The 22,233-nt window shown below is 38.4% G+C and overlaps 1 protein-coding gene across 1 annotated transcript in view; it reads right to left on the reverse strand.

Moving 5' to 3' along the window:
• Positions 1-3,597: 3,597 nt before the first annotated feature.
• Positions 3,598-22,233, reverse strand: part of LOC136853955 (hornerin-like) — a 34,618-nt gene continuing 15,982 nt past the window's right edge. Inside the window, exons 10-17 of the mRNA XM_067129853.1 lie at positions 15,269-15,462; positions 13,888-14,006; positions 10,635-10,720; positions 7,067-10,384; positions 6,668-6,793; positions 4,707-5,735; positions 3,913-4,132; positions 3,598-3,747 (exon numbers count right to left, since the gene is read on the reverse strand). Coding sequence (XP_066985954.1) covers positions 3,602-3,747; positions 3,913-4,132; positions 4,707-5,735; positions 6,668-6,793; positions 7,067-10,384; positions 10,635-10,720; positions 13,888-14,006; positions 15,269-15,462 — 5,238 coding nt within the window. The 3' untranslated portion in view covers positions 3,598-3,601. The remainder of the gene's footprint in view (positions 3,748-3,912; positions 4,133-4,706; positions 5,736-6,667; positions 6,794-7,066; positions 10,385-10,634; positions 10,721-13,887; positions 14,007-15,268; positions 15,463-22,233) is intronic.

Consider the following 22,233-nt stretch of genomic DNA (forward strand, 5'->3'; position numbering starts at 1 on the left):
GCGATAGTGTTTGTACGAGTTCAACTTACATATGCTTTTCGTAACATCTTTTCCATTGATGGAAAGAGAAACCCACAAAGTAATATGTAAATATTTACAAGTGTATAACTTGTTTACTTGTAAATATTTACTATTACTTGTAAATATTTACTATTACTTGTAAATATTTACAAGTAAACAAGTTATACACAGGAATCTTGTGGGTTTCTCTTTCCATCTTCGGAAGAAAAGTGAAAGAAGTTTTTGTTTGGTTCATCTTTTCCATTGTTAATCTGTTATCAGCACAGATTTATGAAAAATGAAATATCAACTATTCATTTCCTTGTCTTGTTTGAAACTAAATCTACACCGGATGTTAATGAAAGAAAATTGTCTAAGTTTGGCTTTTCACCTTGCAGTCTTTCCTACTGTTTGCACCTAAAGTATTTGTACTCATCAGTAGTGCCTTTTCCTACAGATATTAAAGTTATTATTAATTCTCTTAGATTTAGGTCCAACTCTTTTATATATGTTCTTTAATTTGAAGAAAACCGTGCATTCTTTTATTTTCATAATGGTTCGTGGTAATCTCATAGACGAGACTCCCCGTTTTGTTGTTGAGTGTATACCGTACTTCGATAGATACTGAAGAGATATGAACCGGCATTTCTAATCCTTTCATGTACAGCTTCCTGTCAGTACCGTGCTAAAACATTTTAAGGATGCTGACTACAGAAATAATATATATTTATAAGTAGGCTATTAAGTAGAAAATACCGTTTTGTCACGAAATGTTTTCGTTCGAAACAGAAGTTATTATAACACATCAAAGCTTTCTCTGCCCCTGAGATGTGGAGGTTGTGAAATAAAAAAGAAAAACTATTTATAGAAGTTACTGGATAACTGAAACGTGTTAAAATGTTAGAGACACGAAGAAATGAAACAAATCTTATAGTCACTAACAACTGGGTTTCTTTACCTAGTATTACGTAGTTTGGTTTTCCGCCACCAGGGCGGCGCTTCTTGCATCGCGTCATTGTCCAACAGCCGATAACCGCCGAGAGTCCGGCTATTATTTGTATTATCATCTTCGTAACGGTATCTTGTGCAGCTTATGATTTCAGAAATGGACACAGGAATTCTTCCAGAGCAAATGGAATCAAATTCCGCAGGTAAGCAAGGCATAATGAGTTTTATTTACCCATAATAATTTTGTGCTAGTCAGTTCACGTAAGCCTCTAGGCTTGTAGGTTAATGGTTCTGTCCATAGACTACATACGTCTCGTCTTCTGACCATGTTACTGTGATGCATAAGGACACCCGTTGTATTTTGTCATTCATGAAGAATTCATTGCAGTAGGTAGGCCTGGAGGATATTGCATGTCTATGCCATCAATGTTTCAGTTTTAGACTGCAAAGGTTGCGGTAGAGTTGTTTAACAATATGCATTTTATCATAAGTGGTTTCTCGACGAAATTTCCGAAAGGTCACAGTTGGCCAGAGTATTTCAGGACGATGTAAAAGTAGAAAACAACTATTATTCGATCTGAAGTAAAAAATAGTTTTATCTCTTACATTTATAACAAATCCTGGTTTAATTTATGTATTCATCAAACGATATGCCTCATAGACACGTGTTTGCAAGAAAATGACGTTTGGTAGGCTAGGCTATACCTATGCCGTCAAACTACCCATTTAATAAGATGCTATATCATTTAAACTTTACTCTAAGTGTAAGTTACTTTCAGAGATATAGAAATAATTCCTCTATGATAAGATTTGTCGAATCATCATGCCAAGCTATTTTTTCCTTGGTATTATGATTCGATAAATGGTAACGAGAAAATGAATCTTGTACAAGCCAACGCTAGGCCTAGAAATCATTCGGCAGTTATTTTTATTGTTTTAACCTTTTTAATAAATTTTTATTTCAAATAACTCAAAATCGCATTCTTATGGAAGTTATTTAACAATTTTTCTCTAAATGTTGTTCCAAAACCGTAGAATAGAAAGAAAGGAATTTGCTAGCCTTCAGGCACCTGTTTGTTTACAAGACGCTGAGTATGGCGGGAAAAAATATTTTGCTGAACGTGTTTTCAAAACTCGCTAAACAATTCTTCCGAAAACACAAAGGTAAATAAACATGCCTATTTGCTAAATAAAATGCAGTTTGCTAAATAAAAGTCAGACCGCCTTCTCAGGGATGAGGAATGCTAATTCTTGTTTGCCATATTTAATGCTGGGTGGTTGGTAAGCCTGGAAGATATTGCTTATGCGTTAATGTCTCGTTTTAAACTTACATGAGTGATGCATGTGTCGAGAGTTTTCTCGACGTGAACTGGATTTTTAGGTACGTAATCATACAAGACACAGACTCCTAACCAAAACAAGTAGCTCTCCAAACACAAAGGCATTTTGACGATATTATTACAAAAGTAAACTCTAGCAAGACGAATTTTGCCCGAGCTATGCACATTTACGTTACTTCAAAAATGACAACCAACTTACACATACACTAATTCAACACTGGTTATAGCTGGGTTAACCAGTGGCGTAGCCAGAGGCGGGGTGGCGGCCAGGGGGGGCCCATGCCCCAATTGACATTAAATGGTTGTATAAATTACAATAAAATTATAAGCAGTTTTTCAAGATTGTCGATATTTTTTCGGGGAAAAAAATGGCCAAGTTTCTTAAACTCATCAACAAGCCTTTCAGTTCAAGAGCAATGGAAACAATTGGAGTCAGCATTAGATTCATATATATTTTTAGACCCAAAAAGTGTTATAAAAAGTTCATTTGAAATGTGGAAGCAGAAATGGGAAAAAGGTGAAAAAAGATGAAAGACCAAGAACAGCTCTATCTGCTCTAAATGAATGTACTTAATTTTTCCCAAATATACATTAGCTCTGTAGCTCTTGGCAACATTGCCAATATTCACTGCAGAGGCTGAACGGTTGTTTTCAAAACTTGAATATTTAGAACAGTCTTACTACTAAAAATTCATGTGAATAAAACCATCTGTTAATTACCACAAATCTTTAATAAATACCATATTAAATAACATCGTATAATAACTTAGGTAACCCACAGTAGGTCCAAATGATTTTTCTACCATTTCAACACTATATACAGAACGTCACATTCAATAAACAAGAACTGAGATTTGATATGACCTTATAATTACAACGTATGAATATGCCTTTCTACTTTGAATAAACTCTGGGATATTTTACAATTGGAAATTACTGTAAAATGAAAGAAGGTTAAATTGGAATTATTGAGTTTTCCTCGATGTTTCCCTTCCATATTGGTAAGTTCATAGAAAGCTTTTTTTTTTTTAAATATCTGGCAGTGGTTTCTGTGTATTGCCCCTTTTCTTTGTAAGTTGTTGTTCGCAATATTTAATCTTCGCCTTTGAAATATATATATATATATATATATATATATATATATATATATATATATATATATATATATATATATATGTGTGTGTGTGTGTATATATATATATGTATACTGTATATGTATATATCTCATTGTTTAAGGCAAAGATTCATCTTGAAACACTTTCATGGAGCATGGTAGAGCTACTTCTTCATCTTCTTCTTCTTCAGTAAATCTCTCAAGCTTCAGGGCTTCTTCTTGTCAAGCATCTCGCCCCAGAATACCCACTCTTGCAAGCACACTCGTGTTTTCCGCCCACGACGTTGCAGTTACCCCCGTACCTGCAGAATCTCTTGGGACAGTAAGCCTCTTCGCATCTCGTTCCTGAAAGATTTCAGTAATTCGTTACGTACCTTACTTCATAATTTGTACTTTACCTGTTCACACAGTCAGACAGACTCTTTAGAAAAAATTCAATGTTCATGAAGACCCTAGCACCTCCCAGTGTGAAAAACAAGAATCAGAAAAGAGCAATTCACATAGGCTTACCCTTGAATCCGAAGGGACAGACACAGAGCGGTCCTCTTAGTCCTGCGATGCAAGTGCTTCCGTTCATACACGGACTAGGGTCACATACCCCTGTGGTGTCCCCTTTAACGGTTACTCGGGCTCCGTACCCTGCGGCATCCTCATGAGACGACGAAGAGGATGCAGACGATGCGCTCACGTAGGACGTGCGAGCAGACCGCAGAGCTTCGGCCCCTGTGATCTGAAAAGGGAGTTACTCTTGAGCTTCTGGTGCCAGGAGAATAAGTCGGCATTTGTTTATCAAATTGCCAGAGGGATTTATACTTGATGCTTGGAAGCTGAGATGTTTCTAAGGAGGTTTTGTTTAAACTTCCTTCCGCCAAGTTGTAACGTTTGCTTCCATAACTTATTAACTTTGTGTAAAGGTAATTGGTAATAGCCTCTACACATGCAAGAGACAAATCGGTAGGGCAAAGAGCATCGTATTACATTGGTATCATGTACTAAAGTAATGAAACTGAAGTAAGTGTGTCCTGATTTTTCATAAACCTATTTAGGTGAAATATGACGTAAAGCAAACAAGAGCAAGTACTTGCATTCTAAGCTCCAAGTGAATATTTGGTCATGATGTTTGAGTTTTAAAGAGAATTCCCCCCAAGATTGTTGACCCTCTAGAATGATGAACCAGCCGGCAAATCGCGTTTCCCATGCAATACGTAATTTTATCCGAGTTACTCATTCTTTGATATTAATTGAAGATTGAATATAATGACTTATTCTCTGCTATGTTATTGCCTATAAATCACAATACTTACTTGTCCTGGGATCCCTGAATACACACGCCTGTTTTCTTGAATCAGTTGTCCATCCCGGAAACTTCTGTCTTCTTCTCGTCCGCGAACTAACTGACCATCTTCATAATATTCTTCACGGTTCATTTCCCTTCTTTGACTATAACCATCACTTGCTCCATCTCCACCATAAGAAGATGAATAACCAGATGAATAATCTTGAGAGGCTGAATGAGATGATGAGGATCCATGGCTTGAATATCCTGAACCACCTCCCATAAGCACACAAGTGAGACATCCAGAGTTACCTGTGGAAGAAGATCTCTGTGATGCCTCATAAGAGCTTTCATAGTGTCTAGAAGAGTCTAGACCTGGCGAAGCACCAAAGACTGTAGTTGTAGCCCCTCCAGAATGACCTGAGGAAGAACCTCCAGCAAGCAGTGAAGAACCACCAGAAGAACCAGAGCTTTCATGGGAGGAAGTACCAATGACCGTAGTTGCAGCTCTTCCAGAATGACCTGAGGCAGAACCTCCAGTATGCAATGTAGAACCGAGAGACGGACCAGAACTTTCATGGGAGGATGAACCAAAAACTGTAGTTGTAGCCCCACTAGGTGATGAACCTCCAGTAAGCAATGCAGAGCCCACAGAAGAACCAGATGCTCTAAGAGGGGAAGTGCCAAAGATAGTAGTCGTAGCTCCTCCTGAGTGACTCAAAGACGAACCTCCGGTGAGCAGTGATGAACCAAGAGAAGATCCAGAGCTTTCATGAGTTCTAGAACTTTCTTGAACAACAGAAGAGGAAGATCCTTCATAAGACCCGCCAACATGTGATGAGGATGAAGATGACGATGATCCTCCATATGATCCACCATAGTGGGAATCGTACGATCCTCCTCCAGAAGCTCCTGATGGTTTGCCGTGGGATGACTCTGATACTGTCCTGAGGCCATTTCCAGACATCATGTCATGTAGAGCATCACGATAGCCTGTTGATCCTCTTGATTCTTTCTCGTCTAGTTCGGTTCTGTTTTCATAGACCAGAGAACCATCCTGAATAGAATGAAAAAGAATGTAAGTGAACCGTTAATGCTTGTATGAACAATTCTGCAGCTAGAGTTCTTATTAACAACAACGTTTCTTTCAGTAATTAGTCACAAACAAAGAAAGTTCAGAATACTATTTCAGGAAGTTCTCATATCCAATTACCATGGATTTATTAAATTTCCACTTCTGATATTTTTATTATAAGATTGGATTTCTTATCATTTCAGTTATTATATAAGTTATAACAACATCCAGTTTGGTTGCATTCATGTAAAGATCAAATTTAGAGGTCTTATCTTCTTTTGCATACTTTTTATCCTTAAAATGCAGGTGATCTCTTGAACCTGAGATACTTTAGTTCATCATATTTCATCTTCGAAGAATATGAAAATAATTCCTGCAAAGTGCTTAAACACAAAATTTAGGAATGATGATTTGTGAACCGGTACATATTAGTTGTCCTTTTTTTTTGTTACATTATAGTGTACAGCGATGCAATTTTGTATTAAACAAATGACAGAATTACTATGGAACTTCAGCTCTGCTTTTTTCATTGTATCTTGATTGAAGAAGAACGATTTTCATCGCTCACCAGAATTAATAGTTTAGAAGAGTTTCTTTCCAAAGAAATTTAATTCCAAATGTATACATAAGCTTTCTTATATTTTTAATGGAAAATTCTTACTTGCCTTCAGTGTATCTTATAAATACTGAATTGCATTTCATTACTAAGATCATCTGTTGAAGCAAAGATAAAGTTTTCTTTTAGAAAAGAAATAACCATTGGCCGCAGTATTTGTTGTACTTTCACAAAGTATAGATAATTTATAAAATAAAATTTTTGCTTTTCACACCTCCCTTTGACATTTAAGAGGAAGGTGGTATGATGCTAAAGAAAGTTTTCAAAAATGCTGATGAGGCGTTTCTGTTTATTTTACCTGGTAACGGCGTTCGTGATGAAGGTCATAAACAGGTTGGCCATTGATGTATTCCTGTTGCCGTCGAGTTTCTTGACGACGAGTCGTGTACACAGGTTTAGTGATAACTCTCGAAGTATCAGCCACCTAATTACAAAGACAGAAAATAAGAGATTTAACAAGGTCAAAGCAATATGTCTGTAAAGCAACTTTTGTTTTTCCAACGCTCATCAATATATTCTGGTTGATATGAATATCCTTGAATAATCCTTGAGGGATGTTCACTGCTTTCTTCATCTACTTTTACAAGATTATAATTATGTTTCACCATATATTCTTCATTGTAGTAGGAACTGTTGTGAAAGAATTTTTTTTGAAAAATAGTCTGTTCTGAGTCTTTTGATGAACTGAAATACTCACACGTCGTGTTTCAGATGATTGTCCAACACTTCCTGGCCTGCTGTCGGAGGTGACATGTTGTTGCATGTGCTGCGACTGCCTAACTTCATGTCGATTTGCAGCGTCTGAATAACCTCCAGCATACCCAACACCAAACTGGGCTCCACCTTCAGCTGACACCCCAAAATCATCTTCATCTTTCTCAGTTCTATTTTCATGGACAAGTTGGCCGTCTTCAAATCGCCTTTCGTGATGTAAGTCATATATCTGCTGCCCATTTACAAACTTTTTCTCTTGTCTCACCTCATGACGCTGTGAATAGCTTCCGGGTTCATAGCTGCCTTGAGCAAGGTTTAATTGGTCTATTCCATATTTCTGAAGTTCTGCTGGAGTTAGTTCATCGACACCTTGTTCTGTAACATTTTCGTGAACTAGATTCCCATTTTCATAAATGCGCTCATAATGAGTAATGCCAACTAATTGGCCATTAATGTACCTTTTGCTGGTGCGGATTTCGGACCGTCTGGATGAAGTCTGAGAGGAACCAGCAACACAACCACTTGTTTGTGTGCAGTCAGATGTCAGTGATGAACCTGAAGTAACTGCAGGTTGTTGTCCACCAATTATTGTTGAATGTCTCCTGGTTTCATTGTATCGGTAATGACGAGATCCTGAGGATGCAGGATAGACTCTTTGTGAGCCATCAACTGTGGAAGTACGGGAATAATCACGACGAGTGTGATCGACGGCAGGCGCAGGCTGAGAAACAGGCATTCCATAGATGGTGTGAGTTCTGTTGTAAAGATATGATGAATGAGAATACCCTGATGCTGTATCTGAAGTCCTTGCAGCAGAGTCGCCACTACCATCACCAGAGTAGGAAGAACCAGAATCTTCAGGTTCATCATGATCTTGACCATCTGAGTCATCTGAATGATCTTCATGCAGGTCACTGCTGTCAGTTCCATCATCAACTTCTTGGGGTGCAGGGAAAGAGGAAGAATCTATTTCATTTTCTACAGGAGGTAATTGAGGCAATTCATCATCTAAGGGGCTTATGTCATAACGCTCTTTGTCATAATAATCTCCTTCTCCATGACCTGAGTATGGCCCACTGATAACTCCAGGAATGCCTACTTGTCTGTGTCCAGTGCTGGATGAAGTCTCTCTGCTGGAATGTTGTGCCCTAGAGTGAGAAGAAACATGATCTCCATGTTGAGGTACATATCCTCCTCGTCCATAAGCAGAAGAATGCTCCTCTGTGCTGCGTACTCGAGAATCTTGCCTATAACGTGTATGACCACCAGAGGAGGCACCAGACTGAGGGGAGGAAGACAGATCTATTGTAACAGTTCGAGCTCCCACACCAGTTCTTGGTACTGATGAATCACTATCAGCGTGACTAGCATATTGGGTTTCAGATTGATTTCTTTGACTGTATGAATAATCAGATGTTCCTGGTCTAGAGGGTTGATCATAATCTCTAGAGGATTCTCTGCCTATTGTATTCATGGTCACATGTCCAGTATATGCATCATCTCGTTCTAAAGATGAGTCAACAGTACTTTGCAACAGGTGTCTTTCTTCCAAATCCTCAGAAGAGGACTCACTTTGATCACCTGTATAAGTTCTGCCTGCAGAATGTGAAGATGATGAGTGTCTCTCCTCTGAATAACCTCTTGATCCTGATGACCTGTCTTCATAGGGTGTGTAGGATGGATAAGAGGATGGATGCCTAGCAGATGGTGGTCTGTAGGATGATGACCTGTAAGAATCCCCTGAGGTTTGTGTTACCGATTCCCCTGCAGATGGTCTATGACCCTGATAGGAAGAGGAAGCCTGATAGCTTTCCTCAGAATGCGTTCGGGTTGAACTTCCAGTCACTGGTCTATGTGAAGGATAGGATGATGGTGCACTTTCATGAGTTTCCCCACCATAGGTACCATATGAGGTCCCATGACCCGGTGCATAAGGAGATGAATGCTGTGATGAGTAGGTAGAAGTTCTACCTGATGAGTCTTGTACTCGGTGAGATGAACCTGAAGTTGAAGTGCCAGCTGGATAAAAAGATGAATAACCATCTGATTCCTGCCTATACTGTACAGAAGAGTCATGCGATGGTCGGTAAGAAGATGAAGTTGCCCTACTTTCATGAGAATCTTGTCTGGAGTAAGTAGAAGTGCTGGGATATGGTCTGTATGACGGATAAACAGAAGAATGATCTCTAGAATCAGGTGTAGCAGGTCTTTGGGGGGAAGATGCACCACTCTCTCTTGAGTAATGGGAGTCTGCTGAGTGCTCCTCATGGGTGGTCCGTGCTGAACTTCCGTAGCTTGGTCTGTAGCTAGAATGAGTTGATTCACTTGAAGAAGATGAAGAAGAGGAAGAAGATGAAGGACTGTAACTTCCATATTGAGAGTCAGATGAATCCCAACCTGACCTCTGACCACTTCCATAATATGAAGATGAACCTGGATACCAGGGGTTACTACCACTGTAGCTTTCTTGGTAATGATGCCTCCTTTCATGATATCCACCCACCGGCCCTCCAGAGAGCACACCAGCAGAGTCGTACTGATGCTGAAGACCTGTGGTACCAAGATCATCAGCATCCTTTTCTTCTGTGCTGTTATGTATCAGTCTTCCATCTTCATACTTCCTTTCTTCCTTTTTTACATACACTGGCTTCCCATTAATATAACGAGTCTGTGTGTGAAATTCTGACCGATGGCTGCTACCACTTGTGGGGAGAAGTGGTTGAGATCTGTAAGTCCCCGCTTGCCTGTGCAAATCCTCTCTGAGTCTAGCAACTTCAGCATCAAAACTACTAGAAAAGCCATCTGACCCATGACTTCCAGTGCTGTAACCACTTCCATAACCCTGGGACCCATAAGTACGGTTTTCTTGCCTAACTTCCTCTGCCCTCCTTGAAATACCGGGCTGAACACCCCAGTCATAAGTCATACCAGGAGCTTGTCCCCCAGAGATCATCCCGGGTGTCTTGACTACACCAAAGTCATCCTCATCTTTTTCTGATTTTTCCTCATGGACGAGTTGGCCATCTTGAAATTTACGCTCATGGTGTAGTTCGTAGACTGGTTGGCCATTGACAAATTTCTGCTCACTTCTATATTCCTGGCGAGATGATGTTGAATGAGGAGCTCCATAGGCAGGGTATCCAACAGCCCCAGGCGCAAAAGAAGCTCCACTGCTGTGACTGCTGCTACTGCTGCTCCAGTCAGAGGAGCCAAAGGCGCCAGTGCTACAGGAGAAGCATTCTCTCCCATACGCTGGGAAATTGGCATTTCTTGACTCCCGGAAAGTAGAACTACCCAGTGGCTGAAAAGAAAATTCTCTATCTATTACTCTTCTTTGTTCTGCGACATTCACGTTATAGATTCGACTATTCGATTTAGTACTGATGATATGTATCAAAATTCTGTTTGGAAGTAGACGTCATAAGAAAGACTTGTAAGTGAATGGTGCTTTTATTGAAATGTTGTGTGCATATAAGCGCAGTCTTTAATTAACAAATATGCTCTTGAGCAAACATATAGTTATGTGCATAAGTGTACATAATTCTTTTTACCTGACGTCGAAGAACTTCCATAGATGGCCCCAGAGGTTGCTTCACGACGAAAGGAGACTGAACTTGCATGACGTCATGGTCCGCACCTGTTTGGGAACGGAATTTTAGTCTTGATTGTTAAGTAATCGTTAAAAGACTTTAATTTTCGCTTAAACCTTATATAGTAGTTTGGAAGTCTGTTTAACAAACAGGAAAAACATACGAGGGAAAGACACATCCATAAATTTTGAAGTATATGATGAAAACCGAGGGTTTATTCAGCCAAAGGAACGCCAATGGCAGTAGTTTCTGAGGTCCATTCTCGACGCTGTTGTGAGCTGTGCCAGCGCGGGCTCGTTCCCATCTCTTTTGGTAAAAATATTCTCCTCCTATCATCCCCATGAACAATGGCTTTATTTCTCTCTCATCTTTGGCTAATACCGATTAACGTCAGATACTTTTTTTATTTGTGTTTTCTTTTAGTTGTTGCTTTCTGCATTGATGAAGTCACTTGAGAAGATAAGGTGAAGGAAAGCTATGTAAAGGCAGATACGATATCTCACAGATGAAAGTGATTAATGATTGCAAAATGAAATTGCTTATATGTAATCGCAATCAAATCACTTAATATTTATCCATTAGTTGTGTGGGATGGTCACTGAGCTGTAATATAAGCCTACCATAATTAGAAAAAAATTAATGAAGAAAACAGCACCACTGCAGAACTGTGTTGACTAAAGCTTTAGGGCAAGAATAATTAAGAGTTAAGTTAGGTTGGCAAGACGAAAGTACAATCGCCCTGGAATAACGAAAGTAAGTAGGACCTACGCATACACACATGCATACATATATATTTTAATTATGATGTTTTGATTTCACGGGATACAGAATCTCCTTGAAATACTAATCAGCTGCATTCACGTTTAAAAGCGCAATGAAATTCTCAGTGAAATCAGCAAAAAGTGTGAAGTATACATCTGAAACCAAGTTGGGAAGATTTAACTGCGCGATGCCTTAAAAGTGGACACCAGAAATACACAAGACAGCGTGTAAGAAAACAAACACACTCCTTGAGGGTGATACATGGGTCTGAACAAAGAGCGTCTGTTACCAAGTCTATTACCCTCCCCCCCCCCGGTCTCCCTCTAAACCGCCCCCCGCCCCCGATTACCCAAGCCTTCTGCAAGACTTGCACATGCTATCTTGTGAAATATTTAACTGCCTGTTTGCATTTATTTTGTTAAATCTCTCTCTCTCTCTCTCTCTCTCTCTCTCTCTCTCTCTCTCTCTCTCTCTCTCAAATATCGTAGAGAATATCAGCATAGCAACAAGCCTATAACAATTGTTAATACAGAATTACTGTAAATGTATAAGATACTCTTAGCAAATATGGTCGTTTTTAAACAAAAGAGCGATAGATCAAACCATAATGTTGAATGAAGGAAAATTTGAAGATACATTTTTTCTGTGCAAAATGTAAAAAAAGGGACGAAATGGAACCGAGAGGAAAATAATAGGATAACTCATTGAAAACATAAGAACACCTTATTTACAACGATAAACTAAAAAAAAAAAAAAGGCAGTGGCCGATCCTCGAGATATTAACCTCAAAAATCAGCTTCCAAAGAACAAACTCCCCATAAATTGAACAAAAGAAATGCATAGCAAATAGGGTGATTCAATTATTCATTTTTGTCAACTGCATCAGCCTTGAGCACAGGCATCAAAGTCTTAGCAAAAGAAACAAAGTTTATTTGGAAAATTAACAAAGATTAAGAGCAATCGAAAGATCATTAATAATTACATAAAAGTCTATGAAATTAGTCAAGAAACGTCAGAGTAAAACCAAGACAGTGATATTATACTGTGCCTGAAATAGCATTTTGATTGTGAAGTAGCACTTTGAAGCAGCGTTATAAAACAAGCATTTGAAATATTACTACAAAGTAGCGACTGGACAGTATCACAAAGTAACGTTTTAAAGGAGCACATTGAAGTAGCGTTATAAACCAGCATTTAAAGTATTACTGCAAAGTAGCATCTTGAATGTATCACAAAGTAACGTTTCAAAGTTAAAAGCTAGATTTTAGAGTAGCAATATAAAGTAGCACATTGAAGTAGCGTTATAAACCAGCATTTAAAGTATTACTACAAAGTAGCGACTGGACAGTATCACAAAGTAACGTTTTAAAGTAACTGTTAAAAACAGGATTTTAGAGTAGCAATTCAAAGGAGCACATTGAAGTAGCGTTATAAACCAGCATTTAAAGTATTACTGCAAAGTAGCATCTTGAATGTATCACAAAGTAACGTTTCAAAGTTGCAGATAAAAGCTAGATTTTAGAGTAGCAATATAAAGTAGCACATTGAAGTAGCGTTATAAACCAGCATTTAAAGTATTACTACAAAGTAGCGACTGGACAGTATCACAAAATAACGTTTTAAAGTAGCAGTTAAAAACAGGATTTTAGAGCAGCAATTTAAAGGAGCACATTGAATTAGCGTTGTAAACCATCAATTAAAGTATTACTGCAAAGTAGCATCTTGAATGTATCACAAAGTAACGTTTTAAAGTAGCAGTTAAAAGCAAATTTTAGAGTAGCAATAGCACATTGAAGTAGCGTTTTCAACCATCATTTAAAGTATTACTGCAAAGTAGCAACTGGACAGTATCACAGAGTAACGTTTTAAAGTAACAGTTAAAAAGCAAGATTTTAGAGTAGCAATTTAAAGGAGCTCTTTGAAGTAGCATAACAAGGCCTTTGAAATTCATGAGCCTCGACGGCCCTAAAACAGACACCACCACCACCACCACCACCACTACTACTACTACTACTACTACTACTACTACTACTACTACTACTACTACTATTTATACGGAATATGGTCATGGAAAAGGAACAATTATCAATCATCCAAAATTGTTGTAAATTGTAAAAATATTTGTTTATTGACTTCGGTACTTTAATAATAATAATAATAATAATAATAATAATAATAATAATAATAATAATAATAATAATAATAATAATAGATATAAAAAGAAGAAGGAGAATAAGGGCAGTACAACAATAACACACCAAAATCATATCAGTACTAGTGATAACACTGACTGGTAATATTAATGGTAATGACAGTAATAACAATAATACCAAGGGGACAAAGATCATTGTGAAGACAGTGTCAACAAATACTGCACAGAGCAAAAAAAAAAAGAAAATTATTTCAGAAGGTATATAATTTATAGAATCATTTTTGACATTAAAATCCTTACCCATGCTCGAAGCTGCCAGGAGAGCGAGGAACAGAGTCCCTACGTAAGTCGTCCCCATCTCGGCACTTTTTCTCTTGACACTGACAACTAAAATAAATATCTCTTCTTTCTCTTCTTTTTAAAAGACTCTTCTCTCTCTCTCTTTCTCTTTCTCTCTCTCTCTCTTGGATGTTAACAACACAGCCGTGGCGACAGTAACGCGGGTATCTCGGTTTCGGCGTAGCCTAGAATATCGCCATTATGTGTCTGGCGAGGGTTTGCCCGCCGCTACCAGAGCTCGTGATGGGTACGTGTGGCACTGTCAAGTCTCCAAAGAGCAGCGGGGGTCGAGCGAGAGTGCCTGTGCCCGACGGCCAGTGCCAGGCAGTGTAGGAGCTCGAGTAGGAGTAAGGGATAGAGGTCACCTTGTCTGGTATTTATATGGCTCTCGGGTTGCTTCGCCGCCTGTGCTGCGTAGGACAAACATGAAAGGGCAGGAGTGACAATGTCCCCGAGTTTCTAGATCAGAGTTTTTGTCGTAGAATTTGTGCGTTCAGAATTTTGTTCTCGGCATGAGAACACGACGAAGATCATTCAGAAAGACAACATAGAGAATAGAGATTGTTGTTTAGATTTCGTCGGTAAATACAAGAGAAGTGGAGAAAATCAGTTTGCACCGCGCGATCCGGCAGAGCGTCGAAGGGGCCCAGTTATGAAGGCTCTAATGTTGCGCGTTGTGTCATCCACTTTCTGAGAACGCCCATCTTTGTGAATCGTCGCCGAATTCTTAGGATGGACCTGCTGTATTATCGCTTACGTCACAGGGCTGCCGGACTCCTCTTGGTTTCCTCTCCCTAATGGATGTGTTTACAAGCCTGCATCCTATCCGGTTTGGCAGAAAAAAAAAATGAGCTTTGCAAATGAATTAGGACAGAATGGAGATGACTCAAGCTCCCCTCCTGGGGGAAACTCGTCGGAGAATTTAAGCTAAGGTTATATAAATTATGCTTGCGTTGCATCCATGAAGTTAATGATAATATTGATTAGACCACTGGCGTTTATGAATGTTCGACACCACATGAAAATTAATTTGCAATTCTACCAGTAAACATCACTCTTCTCCATCGACGAAAATCGTGAAGGGAAACAGGGAATTGTTGCACAGTATTTTACCAAGGGAAAAGGGTAACGAATGCACAGAATGATGTCCACGGTTCGTTAAACAGAAATGATTGTTACTGACAACGGGCTACGGATAGCAAAAAGAACAGTTGGATTTCCACCGCGTCTGAAAGCAACAGGAGAGCATTTTAAACATATCTGAGTGCAGGGTGTCATTATTCAGCATTGCGTGAATTGCTTGAGTGTGTGGCGACACTCTTTGTGTCCTTGGTTTCTTTACGAATTTATTCGCAAGTTCTCTAAAATGTCATCAAGTTCGTACCAGCATCTGCAACAGTTCTTTTTACTCTTTTCTGTGATATTCTCTGCAACTTTCACTTTTTTCTTTTTTGCATAGTTTTTAACAAGAGCCTGTACGTGAGTCTTAATCTTTGCGTGGTTAATAGTTTCCGATTTGATTTTGCGTTTAATGTTCTAAAATAATGCAGAATTTTATTAGGCATAAAGGAAAGCTTTAATTTGTCCAGTCATGTTGTCATGTATATACTCATACTATTTCTGGCATTGCTATAGCCTTCAACATTGCATATCTTTTTCTGCAACTTGTTCAAGCTCGACGGAAAGTGATTTGATTCGATGGCATAATCCTCGATGCAAGATAACCTAAAGACATCATTTTTTCAGCGTTAAGTAACAAACAGTAACAAATCTTTATTACATGAACTCTTGTTAAACGATTCTTAAATTTCGAAAGCAAAGCTTCTGAAATGTCAGGAAGATAGCCTTAATGCCACATGCTCCAGCCCTTTTGTTTACTCTTTAATGGTCGTCGTCGTCCTAGATTAAGCCAGCCTTTTGCTGGCACGGGCTCTTGCTCTATATAGGGCAGCCCGTAAAGCTTTGACAGAACGCTGATCTCTTGTGTGGACGCCGGCAGCTTCCTGGGACTTTCATCTTTTAAACAAACTTGCTCGAAGTGATGGTTTCTAGACCATCGTCGGTAGCTATCCTGTTTGGCCATGTTAAACAAGCTCTACAGCAACAAAGAACTTACTTCAGCACCTGTAGTGCCTGTACCCCTTAAGCAAGTGCGTGCTACTCACTTTATAAAATTGTGGAACAGTCTCCCAGCACCACCAGTGTTCATGATGTCCAGAGAGGATGTAACACTAATTGAAAGCTTCATGTATCAATGACTTGGTTTTACTGACTTGTGGCATTGTTGTTTTTTATGCGTGTCAGTATGTGTTTTATTGTTCATTTAGCTTTATTCCTTTATTTTTCTCTCTGTTTTGTCTTTTTAACTTATAGCCATCTCATTCCGTGAAAGCTTGCTGAGCAGGTCAATGGCCATTTACACTTGATCCAAATGATTTGTCAATCATTTTGAATTATTATTATTATTATTATTATTATTATTATTATTATTAGTAGTAGTAGTAGTAGTAGTAGTAGTAGTAGTAGTAGTAGTAGTAAAACCTGAATGATATGTTTCTCTCCCAAGAAATACCCAAAATGAGTCCAAGCTGAAGCACAACAAGTTTACTTCAACAACAATAACAGCCTAGGTTGGCGTCTCCGAACCAGAAACCCACGCATACTTAAAACCGATTCCGAGGATCCATTTCTTTCATGCCTCAAAGTCACTCGGCTATTTTCCAGTTTAAAGCAAGTGATATAAAAGGAAATTAATGGGGACAAAAAATGTCAAGTAAATTGTTTGTTATCTTGGTTTTGAGAAGCGTTTCTCAGGCGCTGTTGTTTTGCTGCTCTTTTGAATGGACTGTTCTAGGAGCAAGAGCCCGTGCTGGCGTAAAACCAGCTCAGACAGCGAGGTTAAGATTCGAATAATCTCTTTCCTGTCCTTGATGAAAGAAGATATTTCGGAGAAAATTTCGAACCCTTCTTGGATAAATGAAAACTGAGGGTTAAGTTAACGTTTCCTAAAGATTTTTCGCATCTTTAATTTCTTTATTTTTGTTCTAAGTCTTAATTCTCATTCTCTTGGAACTCCTTGTGCTGCAAATGAGAGAACGTCCATTCCCCCCCTTTTTTTTTTCATTTTCTCATTCCTTCTTGACGCAAGGCATTACATTATACGATGCAAGACTGATTGCAAAAGCACTTCTGATTTTGTACATTTCAGTAATTGCGTTCATTAGTCACTGATCATTAAAAAACCTTCTTTATGTTATATTGATAAACATAACTCTCAGATTCAGCGATAATTTACATACATCGTTTTAAACCACATGAGATGAAAATTCTAGTCTGAACTTTATTTCGGGTTATTTCTAATTATCAAGAAATATTTTACACAAAGAAAAGCGTATTCACTACAATGCGGATTTGTACGTAGTGGCCTTCTTATGATTTCTGTGTGTCCCGATTGTAAATTCCAATGACTCGCTTACACAACAGAGGATGTGGTCAACGGAATCATTTCAATGTCAGCCATATGGCCGTCTAAATAAAAAAAAAAATTCAAGGATTTAGCAGTCTCAAAGATGAGCCCTCCTTAGAAGAGGAGCTTTTACAGAGAAACTCCCAAGGCGGTCTCTCGCGTCTTGACTTAGTAAGCACACAGGGTTGACACCAGCTGTTTAACTGAATTTGCATAAGTAGTGATTCGGAATTCCATGACGCAAAATGATGATGATATGACCTTAATTAACTAAACGATTGTGTTGTGACCTTAATAAACTGAATGATTATGTGACGACCTTAATTAGCTTAACGGTTATGTTATGACGTCAGTTATTATTATTATTATTATTATTATTATTATTATTATTATTATTATTCAAAGCGTGCAGATGCTTAAATGGACCAAGGCATCATCTTGCAAAGAAAACTTCAACAGATTACGAAAGGTCAAATTTTAAGATAGTGAAAGAGTGAAGAAGGTTGAAAAATAGAGCGTAAAGAATAGGAAATTCAGAAACAGCCAAAACTTTGATGCCTCTTATTCAGTATTGTTCGTCTTGAGGACATTCATTCGTCATGTTATTTAGGTCGCGTCTTCGGGACGACACGTGCCAAATCGTGTGTACATAAAGCTTTTACTAAAATTATGAAATTTATTACAGAGAATTAATGCACGACACAGAGACTTTGTAAGAAGAAGCAATGCAAAAGTGGAAGAAAAATTGGAAAAGAAAAAGAAGAGAAAAATGAAAAAAAGATTAATATACGGATGACAGAAATAGTGCGAAAGAAGTGGAAGGAGAATTTAAGAGGCTTTTTTAGGAACAATTTACATTCATTTGTAAACGCTCCGTCTACTTAAACCAATAAAGTTACATTATACACAAATGGTAAAGAACTGACAACAGCAACCATAAAAGAAACTGAGTATCTTTGACAACGTAAAAAAAAGATATTGTGAAAAGTAAACGATCAGGAGGGACAAGTAAAGCAAATGAAGAGAAAGAAAAAGAGAGAGAGATTGATCGGCTGATTTATCAATGGAAGAATAGACAACGATGACGAATGCAGCTAAAATTCTCAGAATTATGATCAACCCTTCTCGTGTTGTCTTCTGGTTATTGAGGACCAATTGCCCCCAAACAAAACGAAGACCTTATCGGAACGATTCCCTCTGCAGTGGGTCCTTCGAGTATCCCCGAGATAAGCTCCAATGGGCCGGTCGCCAACGACGAATTTCTCCCCTTTCGCTGAAACAGAAAACTCTCGTTGAGACGAAGTTAAGGGAGATAGATTTTGATCTCGTGCTAACGAAAGAGCTCTCTCTCTCTCTCTCTCTCTCTCTCTCTCTCTCTCTTCCAAATAATGAGCAAAATCTTGTGGACTACGGTAATGGAAAGGTCTCTCTCTCTCTCTCTCTCTCTCTCTCTCTCTCCCTCTCCTCTCTCTCTCTCTCCCAAAATCATGAGCATAGTCCTGTGGGCTACGGTATTGGAAAGCTTCTCTCTCTCTCTCTCTCTTCCTCTCTGGATCATAATCTGAACTGCATCATAATATCTCTCTCTCTCTCTCTCTCTCTCTCTCTCTCTCTCTCTCTCTGCGCTTAATAATAACATACAGAACAAAACAAACGAACGCTTGCGCAATTGGACGAAGTTTGTAAACAGAGTCCTTGTGTAGACAAGGAACGAATGATAGTCAGTGCCTCAGTTTCTATGCGTTGCCCAACGTACCCCTCCGCAGTGACTTGGGCATGGAAGAGGAAAATATGGCATTTTATTACGGACTCTCTTCGACGAGGGCATCTGTTCCTGCCATCAGATGACCCAAAGCGAAATGGGATTGTGGGGGCTGGGGACGCCACTTCCGAGAAATAAAAGAATACTTAAAATTTAGCGGTCGGTTTTTACAGCGGGTAATGTGACACCATAACATGTTCAGCCGTCTCTCTCTCTCTCTCTCTCTCTCTCTCTCTCTCTCTCTCTCTTTCATTTTCATTCCTTTCTCCGCTGATGTCTTTCCTTTCGCATGTGTGTTTGAGCGTTTGTGTCAATATACGCTTATTTGATTTGGCTCTGTGATAACAACTCTCTAGTAATACCTCCTTCATTTGTTGGCTTTATTAATGAAGGTTCTAAAAAGTGTCTAGAGATAATATTATTACACCTTCTTGTTATATTACTACAGGACCAATCAGTTTTATGTGATTTTTCGCTTACGCGTATAACAAGAGCATTATCGTTTTGGCCATATATGAAAACTACATATATACAGTGCATATATATACAGTATATATATATATATATATATATATATATATATATATATATATATATATATATATATATATATATATATATATGTATGTGTATGTGAGAGTGATTTGTGTATCTGGAACACGGGGTTGCTGTCTCTCCTACCCTCCCAATCCCTTACCAACCCCGCCCCCATCCGGGGCGGATGAACAGGTTTTCAGGAGGAGGGTGGATGTCATTCCTACCTTCCCGTTCCTCTACCTACCCCGCACCCACCCTGGGCGGACAAACCGGTTTGCAGGGGGTGGGTGGCTGTTTCATGTCTCCCCTACTGTCACCGGGGAAGGACAAACAAGATCAAATCCTTCGGATTTTATTATTATTATTATTATTATTATTATTATTATTATTATTATTATTATTAGTAGTGACTGGGTATTGGGGATAACCATTTACTATTATAACTATTTATCCCGTGCATCTAAATTTTGTGCATTGTATTGTATCTACCGTGTCTATCTCTGTATAGGGTCGTGAGTTTAGAAAAAAAGATATTATTATTATTATTATTATTATTATTATTATTATTATTATTATTATTATTATTATTATTATTATCATCAGTAAGTTATGTATTTGACAATTGTATATATCTGTGAAATAAAACAATTTAGCACTGTCAGGTTTCCCTAGTACCTGACTATGTCTTCTTTCACACTGAAACGTCAACAGCCTCTTCAGCAATACCGTCAGTAGTGCTTAAACAGTTCTTTCAATTGCATTTTCTATTAGCCCGTTCATCATCATCTTATTGCGGCTACCTACACAGAAGGCAGTAGGCGGTTTGCAAAAGCGCTGAACATGGGAAAATATTTATTTTCCCCTTTTCCTTCTATATTTTCTGTCGTTTTCTTACTCCCTCTTTCGAATAACGTTGGGCAGATTTGGTAGAGGAGTATAAAGGCCCGAGCCTTATTTTTCGGAACAAATTGAAAACCTTTAATTTCTCTCAGCTGAAGATTATCAAAAGCGTTTTTCAAATCACTCTTCTGGTAGCAGAATTTCGTTTTGATATCATTATATGTATCGAACCAAAAAATCTATAATTGTGTTCAAACCTAAATTTATATTGCAGTCGTTTTCCTCTCGAGTATGCTAAAGATATTTGTGCCCCTGTATGCCTTGCATTCGTCTCTGCCAATATTTATGACCCACTAATTATAATGTACATTAGTGTGTGTGGGTGTGTGTGTGAGTGTCTGTGTGTATACTGCCAAGGTAAAGCTCTCTCTCTCTCTATATCTTTGCCAAGCTCCCTTGTGCACAGGACAGACATGTGCGTTTTTTTTGTTTGGGTCCGTCTTTCAAGTCCAAAGAAATATGGGGATACAGATCTTATTTACCCAGTCCTTCCTTTCGCCTTGTGAAATCTCCAATTACCAGCGTGGTAAATACATCTGCTCTCTGCCTCGCCACTGCGATGGGTAGGGGGGAGGTTTTGAGGGCGGAGGGAAGGGGCAGGGGTGTCCAGGGAAGTCGTGAATTGGGTCCTCAAGCGAAAAGAGGAAAGTTATTCTCATCTTTACGTTGGTCGAAGAAATCCATTTGTGATGACTTTCTTTTTTAGAAGCGTCTGTGTTTTACTTGAGCAGGACCGGTGCAGACACAACATGAACAAAAAGGTCAAATGAGAGCTTAAGAATTCTTGAAAAATCATTTGAAGTCTGAGATTAAATCAGCAACTTTGAGTCTACACATTCATATTCGCCTTGGGGATTATTTTATCTTATTTATTTATTTATTTTTTGTACCAAATAAGTCTCGCTTGGTTGCCAAGACAACAAAAAAGAAGACATTGAGGAAAACATTTTACCAAATCTAATTTATCGCTACACTGTAGCATTAAATGCATTCAATCAATCCTTTCTTTGTTTGTGATCATTAAAGCATGCAAATGGCGATGAGAGATGTCTCAATAGATATTACGGTTTCAGTCATAGCAACAGTATAGGTCAAATCCAATACAGTTATGTTTGGGAGTCTTCTGACAAAAGGACAATATTCCAGCAAATTTAAAAGAATAAAGATCAAAAGCATATGGCCTGTATGCACTGACCAGATAACTAGTTGTGCAAAAAAAAAAAAAGTGGTTTTCAAGAATATGAATGCCAGACTCGTGATAATTAGGTCAGTTTAAATATGAGGTTTTCAGGTTTAGGGATGAAGTTTCTTGCAGGATAGGTGCATAAAAAATTACAATGGTAGGTTAAAGCATGAGTCTGCCAAACTGTATGTGTATATTTTGATAGTCACAAAACTGTAGAGGACTGTTAAATGAGTATTTCGTGCTTAAATTTTTCAGGAAGTCTGACATTCGGGTGAACGACAGCCGAAGCTGGAAGTTACATGAAACTTCGAAATACATTTTGCCCAGAAGACTCTGACCTTGAAGGTGAGTGAGAGATTTTAAAAAGTGAAAGTAGGATTTGAATATTTTCTTAATATTTATTGGATGGTTGTCGATTTGATCAACTTTTGCCTATCGCAAAATCTCTCCAGATTT

Source organism: Macrobrachium rosenbergii, chromosome 28 (genome assembly GCF_040412425.1).
Source record: "Macrobrachium rosenbergii isolate ZJJX-2024 chromosome 28, ASM4041242v1, whole genome shotgun sequence".
NCBI lineage: Eukaryota > Metazoa > Arthropoda > Malacostraca > Decapoda > Palaemonidae > Macrobrachium > Macrobrachium rosenbergii.